The 10,426-nt window shown below is 38.3% G+C and overlaps 3 protein-coding genes across 3 annotated transcripts; all 3 read left to right on the forward strand.

The window, feature by feature from the left end:
* The first annotated feature begins 287 nt into the window (after positions 1-287).
* On the forward strand, positions 288-4,531 carry LOC145604654 (large ribosomal subunit protein eL20z-like). Its single transcript, XM_081660563.1, has 4 exons — positions 288-688; positions 2,115-2,190; positions 2,766-2,883; positions 4,150-4,531. The coding sequence occupies exons 1-4, from the start codon at positions 457-459 to the stop codon at positions 4,201-4,203; spliced, it is 480 nt and encodes a 159-aa protein (XP_081516689.1). The 5' UTR covers positions 288-456; the 3' UTR covers positions 4,204-4,531.
* A 3,449-nt stretch (positions 4,532-7,980) lies between these two features.
* On the forward strand, positions 7,981-8,496 carry LOC145604158 (uncharacterized). The gene has a single exon (XM_081660107.1). It carries the CDS (start codon positions 7,981-7,983, stop codon positions 8,494-8,496), a length of 516 nt encoding a protein of 171 aa, XP_081516233.1.
* Positions 8,497-9,054: 558 nt separating this feature from the next.
* On the forward strand, positions 9,055-9,516 carry LOC145604160 (uncharacterized). Its single transcript, XM_081660108.1, has one exon. It carries the CDS (start codon positions 9,055-9,057, stop codon positions 9,514-9,516), a length of 462 nt encoding a protein of 153 aa, XP_081516234.1.
* The last annotated feature ends 910 nt before the right edge of the window (positions 9,517-10,426 follow it).

Below are 10,426 nucleotides of genomic sequence, written 5' to 3' on the forward strand. Positions count from 1 at the left end.
CATACAGTAATAAATACTTTTACGATAACCCGTTAAATATAGTATTCATCAAATATAGTATTCATCAAAGAATAGTAATTAAAAGCTACCGTACATGGCATGACTCGCACGAGACATAACCCGTTAAGGTCTAATTTTTTTGCCAAAATGTAAGACTGTCATGTCAAATTGTATGTTAGACCAAGTTGTATGTGTAGCCTTTACGGAGTTGTGAAGTCATTTTCAGCCATTACTCTCGGGCCCCTTCAAACATGACCGAACCTTCCTCTCTCTTTCCCCCTTTATCTCTTGATCAATTGCCCGTTGAAACCAAAACCCTTAGAAATTTTATTATTCCTAAAATTTTCAAAACAATCATTCAACAACAACAGTAGAAACAGCTTCAAAAACATTCAACAGTTTTAATCCGCAACAACAAATCAAAAGGGTATTGTTAATTGTAATCTTGTAATAAAGATGAGCGAAGAAGGTAGAATTATTTCCCATCATCATGAAAAGAATGAATCTCATAATCATGGTGATTCCGATCAATCTCCGCCACCTCCTCCGCCGCCTGTAGTACCTTATGGAACATTCCAGGGTGTTCCTTCTTCATCTCCTGCAATGGGTTTCCCTCAACCTGCCCCACCTCCTGGTTCCATGGATCCTCCTCCTGAGTACTATTCTCGTGGTTATCAAGCTGTTCCAGGTCTTTTTCTCTCTCATTAACTGTGTTTTGTGGCTACCCTTTTGCCATTTTGGATGGATTGTTGAATTTGTTTGGTGTATAGAGAGTTACAAAGGGTGGTGATGTAGACGGAATTTGATCTCGGGTTTTGGGTACTATGGTGAAGACTTAATTTTAGTAACTGAGTTAGTTGATGTCTGTATTTTGGGTGGATTATTGTTGATGGGGTTGATTGTGGAAATGTGTTCTTGTTATGATGGGGTTAAATGGGTTTTTGGTTTGGAATTTGGGATTTTTGAATACGGTATGCGTTGACTAATTGGCTGAGTAATTCTGCTTATATTACCTGAGATTAGCTTGCTCTGAAGCTACATTTTATGTAATTGTATGTTTGGCCTTGAAAATCTATGGTCACTTCTGACTAGATAGAAAAAATATTGTATCCCAAGTTGAATTTAGGTGGTTTATGATTTCAACCTTCAAGGCCAATTTTGGTCAAAAGACTCTAAAGTTTACTTTGGCTTAAAGGTTGTATTTGTTGATAATTTGGCTGATTATCTCTTCTGTAAGAAGATAATAGTTAAAGGACCTTGACTAGTAGATGTATTATAAATATAAACAAGGTTAATTTAGCTGCCCGTTTTGGTTCCTTTAGTTGCAAAACAAGCACTCGTGTTTAGAAGCTTTTGAAATTCAGATCACAATGGAATTGGAGGCTGCACTGCTTCTGTGCAACCTAAGTTCTTATTAGTTAATGTTGAAGGAAATCTTGTGGTTGTGGCAATTGTTTTGTATCAAAGGCGGTTGATGTAATTATTAGTAATTTATACCACTATCGCTTTGTTTGAATACGAAAAAAAAGGGAAGGATGGGGAGGGAAGAGAAGAGAAGGGAAAGGGTAGCTCCATTTTCCCTCTAAATCTCTCTAATTTTGAAGGAGTGATATATATTAGAGAGAGGAAAAATGGATCGCTCCCTCTCCCTCTCCCTCCCTTCCTTCCCCAATCCTTAACCCAAACAAGAACACGTGCCCTCCTCCCTTTCTCTTCTCTTCTTTTCCTTCCATTTCATGTCTCCACAACTATATGAACCCTGTTGATTCTATTAGGAATTGGACTAGATTCTGAAAGATACTGTTATTGGTAATTTGGTAAGAACCTTGGAATTCTGAAGTTTGTATTACATTAAATGTAGACTTCTTTAGTGATACAGTTGTTATTTTCTGTTATTCTTCTTTTTGTATGTGCCTCTGTGTTTGATATCAAGGTGTTTGTATTTGTTTGTACTTGACTATTTGTGTATGTACTTGATATGAGCATGCTTATAATGATTCAATTTGTAAATTGTATATGCTGATTTACTATGTACTTGATATGAGCTTGCTTATAATGATTACATTTGTATACTGTATATGCTGATTCAAATGAGTATCTATCATGATGACAAGGTTATGTGGTTGCTGAAGGAAGACCATTGAATGAGCATCGCCTTCCTTGCTGTGGCATCGGTTGTGGCTGGTTCTTGTAATGTCTCTCTTCCTTTTCTTATCTTTCCACTAAGATCATATTGTAATTCACATTTGCTTCACAGGAGAAGAATGAACTCATAAAGATGTTTTAAGCCTCTACGTGGGTGGAAATAGTGAATAGTAGGAGTGCAAAATATTTATGCATGAACTAATGGCTTAAGAATGAAATCATTTGTTTAGTCATTAATATATAAAAATAGCCCAGTACTCATCAATCATGCAAATCAAGTGCCTAGTTCATCGACCATTCTTGTGGAGTTGGGACAAGAAAAATGGATTAATGGACAAATCAACAAATGGCTACCTAATCACCTAGCTGAATGTTAATAGTACCTTTAATATCTGCCATAACATACATGTGTGCTAAAGCTTAATCCAATAAAGGGAGATCAAAGTTCTAGAATTTTTCTGAAAAAGGCTTTTTGAAAAGCCTTTAACTAAAGATTTTAAATCACAACTTTCATATGGTATCATCTATAGCTCCAAACCCCTCCAAGAAAATAGGATTCCTGAGGCCCCTGTTTCAATGGTGCTTATTGATTGTATTCTTTTTTTTTTATTGTTTTGAAGGTTCATAATTGGGTTTTTCCTGGGTGGTATCCCATGGTATGTTGGGGCAATTTATCTTATCTGTTGCAGAAATGTGGATCATAGAGAGAAGCCAGGATATGTTGCCTGCACAATTGCTGTAAGTTTTGCTCTCTTGCCTCTTAATCGTTTTGCTTTGTTCCATATCACATCCACTCTCTTTATCTTTCACATATCATTGATGAGTCATTTTGATTTGTTGTAAGAAATACTTCCAAATTTGCACATTAGTGCTTTCTTAATAAGAACTAGGAAAAATACAATAAGGAGCTCCAAAAGTCTTATTTGATGCTTGACATGTTGAAGTGGAATGCTGCATTTAAAAATTGGTTTATCAGGAAAGAACATTTCATAAATAATAAAAAAAAATAATTAATAAAAAAAAAAAATAAAAAAATTCCTGCATGTATATTTTTTTTTTTGTGAATGGAATACAATTTAAATGTGGAACTAAGTTTGTTGCACAAATTAAAATACAAAAGTAGTATCAACTATTTATGATCCATATATCTGGTCAGAACTCTTTATTAACAGGGTTTTATCTATAGTGCACGTTTGGAAATTGGAATGAGGGGGATAGATAAGGAGGTATAACAGTACATTGTTGAAACTACCATGAATTGTAAGATAATACATAAAAAAGTTACGGAAGGTAAGATTCCTTCATATTTATTAATTTCCCCCACAAATTAAGAGCCACCAGTACATCTGTAATTCTGTAGTCATCTGCCATCCCCTAATATTTGCACCTAATGCATGTCTTTAGTGTCTTGCGGCTCTTCCCTTGGTCCTCTTTTCCTGACGAATGGTGTGACAGACACTCTTTTTTCAAGTTCTTTGTTGGGTGTAACCTCGGTTGTCCTCCAATGCCATTAATTTTTGTTTCACCAAGTCCATCTTTCATAACCCCGTTTGTGCAGTATTTATGATTATGGATCACATTAAGCATCTCATGAAAGTACTTTGCTTGTTCTGTTAAGTATCAGAGCGCCAATTTGCTCTCAGTATGCCATCAGACAATTAATGTCTCTGCACGCATCCAACCCCCTTAAACTAACCCCCTGTCAGGGCAGCTTATGATCTAGATATTTGCAAATGACCTTTGGATATTGATTGTGGTAAAGAAAACTTATGACCCTTGGTAGGGTTTCATATAATCTTTCATCAACATACTCGTTGATGAATCTTTGTAAAAATTAACTTATCCTATAGCTTCATGCTCATATTTGATAACTGATTCTGGCAAATAGCCTTGAGTATGATATAGATGTTTTTTTCAATGTCCCTGCTCTTATTGGTGCTCCTTACAAAATTCTTGATGGTGGAGCACTATCATTGGCACTGAATTTTTCTGCTGATTTTGCAGGCTGTCTGTGCTGTTATAGCCACTATTTTTGGTGTGTCGAAACTTAATGACTGAGCATATATCCTTGCACCATTTCAATTCGCTGAAAGAAACCAAGGTATGTGCTTTTGCTTGGAAGTTGGATGGAACTCATTGAGCAGTCTTTCGAGTTATGTGGAGAGATCATTGTAGTTTGTTGTATTACTGCTGAAAACAATTTGACATTTAATTTTGTTTAAATGTGACTGTATATAAACCTTTATGATAAATTTGTATCATTATACCCTATTACCCTGTAGAACCAACCATTTGTTTGTATAGAACATTGTGTATTTGCATCTCTCTGGGAATAACTGAATGATAAATCTGGATTTATGTTGGCTAATATACTTTGATAGAAATACTTTCTATTAGTGCATCCTAGAATATCAATAAGTAAAAATTATAATAATGTGGTGTGATGAAAATGAAGACGGATTGGACAGTGATCCATCGGGTAGCCAGTAGCCACCCTTGCCTAGAAGGTTTAGTGTAAGCTGATAAGAACTATAGCAAGGTAGCATGCATATCTCATGACTTGTATACAGGAAAATCACTTACCGCCGTCTTAGGACTCTAGGAGTTGGCTGTCACAAAGGTTTTCCCTCAGGAGGCCAAGAAATTCTATTGACATAATTACAAGTTACAAGTGCACCCTGGCACTGCTCGCACAGCTTTAGTTTAACCCCCTTGCATGTATTCTCTAGCTTCTCTGACCAACTGCCTGTACTTAGCTACTTAATATAACAGCAGAGTCGATGATGCTATTTGATTTTCCGGTACGGTCATTAAATTTAATGTAACTACTAACAGTATGTCTCTCAGTCTCTGCTCAGTTGCTATAATTTCCTACGGTCTTTGTTGGCCTTTGTGGGAAGGTTTAAGCCTATGTCTTCTCGTTCGTTTCATACTATGAAAGAGAGGCATAATTTCAGGAGGCTAGAATAGATTTATGATTATTCTACTAGCTCGTATTCATACTGTAAAAGAGATCTTCTATGGTTTGCTCGAAAATTCTCCTTAAGCTTCGTTATCTCCGACCTCTATAAGATCTATACTACCCTCCAAGCTTCTATAATTTCTACTAAAAATTTGACTTAAAATGTGGTTATTTTTTGTACCACTAACTCCTTCAACAGACCTCTAAAACAAACATGAAACACTTGGCAGTTGTGAAGGAGGCTTGAAAACCTGATTAGCTTCTAGAGCAAGTTTAGCCCCAAGTCTTAAGACTTAGGGTTTTGAGTCTTAAGACTTATGCTTAAGACTTTTCCCATTTTTCTTTAAAAATCTCAAGCAAGTCTCAAGTTGAGTCTTGAAATTCCAAGACTTGAGATTGGGACCCACTTCACCCACCTCACTTTTATTTTTATTATCCTTTTTTTTTAAAAAACACTTTTCTACATATAATATGTCAAATGTTTAAGTCTTAGGGCTAAAGTGATAAATTTGTGTAAGTCTTAGTGAGTCTTAACAAGAATTTGATGATATCATTTTCAATGAGGACCACCATGAATGATGTCACATTCAAGTTTTAAGACTTGGGGCTAAACTTGCTCTAAGGCCAGACATTTGGGAGTAGGAGGTAAAGTATGGGTATTCTTACGGCCCTACCTCCAAATACCCTCACGTGGTTGGATTCGAAACCTTAGCCAAACACTTTGATGGTTCTTACAATTTATCGAAATAACTTTTGATCTTTGTAGGGCTACTATACAATACAACAAATGTACCATATTTATTAAAAAATTGTCAAAAATAATACAAACTTTGAGTGATCCGCCAAAAATAAGTCAAATTTTTGATTATTTATAAATAATACAAACTTTGGAGTATCCGCTTTAAACAGGTTATAATCGTTTGGTGACTTGTTTAGTAGGTTAATGGGACACGTGTCGTTATTCTATTGGTTTGACAATTGAATTTGTTTTTGGTTTTTCATTTAATGTTTTTAATTTTTTAAAGATATGAAATAACATTTATAATTATTTTAGAAATTAACCCCACCTTGCCAAGACCAACAATCGCCTTTGACTGACGGCGTTCACCAACCATCGCTCCCAAATTCCGGCAAACACCAACCCAGTACCCTCTCCCGATGCAGACCCAACCCTCTCCCTTCCCCTGACTGCATAATCGATGTGACATCCCAGCCCAAACCACCGTGAAACCCCACGAAATTAGCCCAAACCGTTGGGAATGAGAAGAATGTATTTTGGGCTACGGCGCGAAGGGGTTTCGTGGGTGGAGGAGGGGATTTCGTGGGTTTTTAATTTTGTGGGGAGGAGAATGGGGTTTCGGTGACGGCGGTTCTGGGGGAGGAGAATGGGTTTTCGGTGATGGTAAATTGGTGATTCGAGGGAGGGGGAGGACGACGACGACAGTAGGTATAAATAGGCGGCGGGCCAACGGTGTAGCTGGGGCTGGCGCTGTCGGAGGCTAGGGGAGGGGAGCTACTGGTATGAGAGGGAAGAGGGGGTGGCTAGTGGTGAGGGAAGGGATGGGTTTTTTTTTTTTGTTAATTAATTATGATTAAAGCTTTAATTAGGAGTTAATTAAGTTTTTAAATGAATTTATCAAAAAAATAAAAAAGTGGTAATCGGTTATTTAGGTTTTAGGTTAATTATCTCGTTATAAGCAGATACTCTCTAAAGTTTGTATTATTCAGAAATAATCAAAAGTTTGACTTGTTTTTACCGGATCGCTCAAAGTTTGTATTAATTTTGACAATTTTCCTATTTATTATACTTTTTTTTTTTTTTTTTTTTTTTTTTTTTTTTTTTTTTTATAAAGTTTGTGTCTAGTTGGTGGTTTTGACTTTTATGGTAACAAATGCACACTTGTGACGATAGATATATACAATTATTCCCATTTTTTTTTAAGTGCATCACTTTTCTGAATTGGTCGTTTTTGTATGTGCACTACTTTTCTAAATCGATCATCTTTTTATGTACACCTTGTCCCTTTTTTTTTACATCTCTTATGCTGTATTGGATCTCTCTACATGATCCTCATTTCTACTTTATATGATTTCTATCTTTAACATACTTTCTTTTGGTTTTTCTGCTCAAAACAATCCCATCTTTTTAAAATCTGGAAACAATCCCACCTTTGACCCTCATTTGCTCAAAACGAGCTTTAACCTACAGCTGTTTAACAAGTTATTTTTTGCTTTTACTATTTTTTTCTTAATTTTTTTTCAATCTCTCATCTCCTACCTTAGCACACTCTACCATGGCTACCCAGACCCGATGACCCGACCCATGACCTGAAACCAGTGACCCAAAATTGACCCAAAACCCGAATCAACCCGACTCGACCCATACTTGACCATATCAGACTATGCCTTGAGTGCGGTTCTTGTTGCTGAAAGAGAAGGCCAAATACTAGTCTACTTCGTCAGCTATGCCCTAAGGGGGGCTGAAACAAGGTATACCCTTATTGAAAAGGTAGTGTATGCTTTAGTAATGGCAAGCAGAAAACTAAAGCCCTATTTTCAAGCACACCCCATCAAAGTGCTCACCAGCCAACCAATCAAGAAGGTGCTAGAGAGCAAGAACCATTCATCTTGAATGACTGATTGGTCGGCTCAGTTGGCTGATTTTGGAATTGAGTTTGAGCCCCGCAAGGCCATCAAAGCCCAAGCTTTGGCCGACTTCATAGTCGAGTGCGTGCATAGGCCAACCCAAATAGACAGTTATCACCTTCCCGGAGGGGGAAAAATTTGAATATGCAGTCAAGTTCGCTTTCCATGCATCAAACAATGAAGCTGAGTATGAAGCTCTCATCTTGGGGCTAAACTTATGCCAATTCATGAAGATTAAATCAGTTCAAGTATGCTCAGATTCACAGCTCATTGTGGGGCAAATGACAAAAGATTTTGAAGTAAAGGAGGAAAACATGAAGGCCTACTTTGAGAAGGTTGAGAGCTTGGCAAAAGTGTTTGAAAACTTTGAGATCAAGCACATCCCTCGCTCAGAGAATCAGCAAGCTGATGCTCTTGCCCGCTTAGCAAGCTCAGCTGAGGGGATAGCCCCTCGGAACATCATGTGGGAAGTGTTGGAGAAGCCAAGTACTCAAAGGCCCGTCATCATGGAAATTGATAGAGGGGAAACTTGGATGGATCAGATCATTCTATGCTTAAAAGAGGAATTACCCGAGGATACCCCTGACTTCAAGATGATTAAGAAACGAGCTGAATGGTTCGTGCTTCATGATGGGACCCTCTATAAAAAATCTTTCACTCACCCATTGCTCAAATGCATCACCCTGGAGGAGGGGAACTATGTACTTAGAGAAATTCATGAAGGGGCATGTGGTAGCCATTAGGGTGGAAGGACTATAGCGGGAAAGACACTAAGGGCCGGATTCTATTGGCCAACCCTGAGGCATGATGCCATGAAGATTGTCAAGAAGTGTGAAAGGTGTCAATTGTTTGCTGATGTCCCCCATATCTCGACTAACGCCCTCACAAGCATTCAATCAGTCTTGTCTTTCGACTGGTGGGGCATGGACATCCTAGGGTCTTTCCCTGTGGCCTCGGGGCAAAGGAAGTTTTTGATAGTTGCTGTTGATTATTTCACTAAGTGGGTTGAGACCGAGCCGGTAGCAACAATCACCGATAAACAAGTCCAAAAGTTCATCTGGAGAAATATCATCACCCGCTTCGGGGTACCCCGTATTCTAATCTTAGATAATGGCCGGCAATTCAATAGTGGGCCAACCATAGAGTACTGCGGGCGTTTTGGAATCAAGACAAGGTTCTCAGCCGTGTGCCGACCCCAGACCAATGGCCAAGCTGAGGCAGCAAACAAAACAATCTTGAAGGGGTTAAAGACAATGTTGTAGGGTACGAAAGGTTCTTGGGTGGATGACTTACCTGGAATTATGTGGTCCATTCGTACCACCACCAAAGAAGCTACGGGGCAAACTCCTTTTGCCTTGGTATATGGAAGTGATGCTGTGCTCCTTGTAGAGGTTGGAATCCTGTCTCCCAGGGTTACCTTTTATGACTACACCCAAAATGATCAACTGAAGCCTTTGGCCTTAAACTTACTCCCAGAGATAAGAGGAGATGCTTTGCTTCGCTCTATAGCATACAAGCAAAGAATAACTCGTTACTACAACAACAAAGTCAAGGCAAGACCCCTAGCTGAGGGTGATTGGGTACTCCAAAAGTGTGAGGCTGCCGGCAAACCCCCGGCATTGGGAAAGCTAAGCCCAAATTGGGAGCGACCTTACAAGATTAAGGAGGTGATTCGCTCGGGGACCTTTCGCTTACAAACTCCTAATGGCAAGGACCTCCCCATGCCATGGAATGCTGATAACCTAAGAAGGTTTTATGTCTGAACTCCCTCTTACAATGATGCCCTATGGGCAATAAGAGCCGATACGAGGAAATCAACTTTTCTATATAGTGCATCATTGTAATGTCTTTTGCATTAATGTTAATATAATGAAAAACTCCTCAGCTGGATGTTTGCCCTTATTTGTTTTTGTTTTTACTTTTACTTAGTCTATTTTTTCAATTTTCATATCGCTTATTAGCATAGCCGACGTTCATAGCACCATATGCCCAGCATAAGGCATTTTGGTTTCACTAAAATTTGTTCCAATGTTTGGGGCAAGATGCTAGCCTATACTCAAATATTTGAGATAGAAACCTGGCCGGAAAATCACTTATAACTTGGGGCTCGTTTAGCCCTCAGCTTACTTTAAAGAGTTGGAAGGCCCAGCTCTCATATGACTTACAACTTGGGGTTAATTTTAGCCCCAGGATTGTTTACGTTATCGATAATAAGTTGGAATAGCCCAGCTCTCATACAAATTCTCAAACTTGGGGCTCGTTTTCAGCCCCTAGCTTATTTACACTATCTTTGCAAGTTTCATAACTAAGGGCTCGTTTAGCCTCCGGGTGATCATGCAATTCTCATAAAAATAACATAAGGCTCGTTTTAGCCCTCATCAAACAACATAAATATGCTAAGGTTACTCTTCAAATGCTAGGGACTTGTTTTGGCCCCTGGGGGTAAATGATCAAGCAAGAAGCAAATATTCAACAAGGGGTAGTGAGAAGAAAAGCCTACAAATCCCATGGCATCATCAAAGCAAAGTCAAAGCCAAATATACGGTTACAAGTCATTCAGAAAAACAAGGTTAAAGTTTGAAATCCAAAACAAAAGATCATAAGTTTCATACATCACAAAGAAATAAGTCAAGTCTAAATCAAAGCCTAGAGGAAGCTACTCCTCGGTCTCGC

Source organism: Chenopodium album, chromosome 22 (genome assembly GCF_948465745.1).
Source record: "Chenopodium album chromosome 22, dcCheAlbu1.1, whole genome shotgun sequence".
Classification (NCBI taxonomy): Eukaryota; Viridiplantae; Streptophyta; class Magnoliopsida; order Caryophyllales; family Amaranthaceae; genus Chenopodium; species Chenopodium album.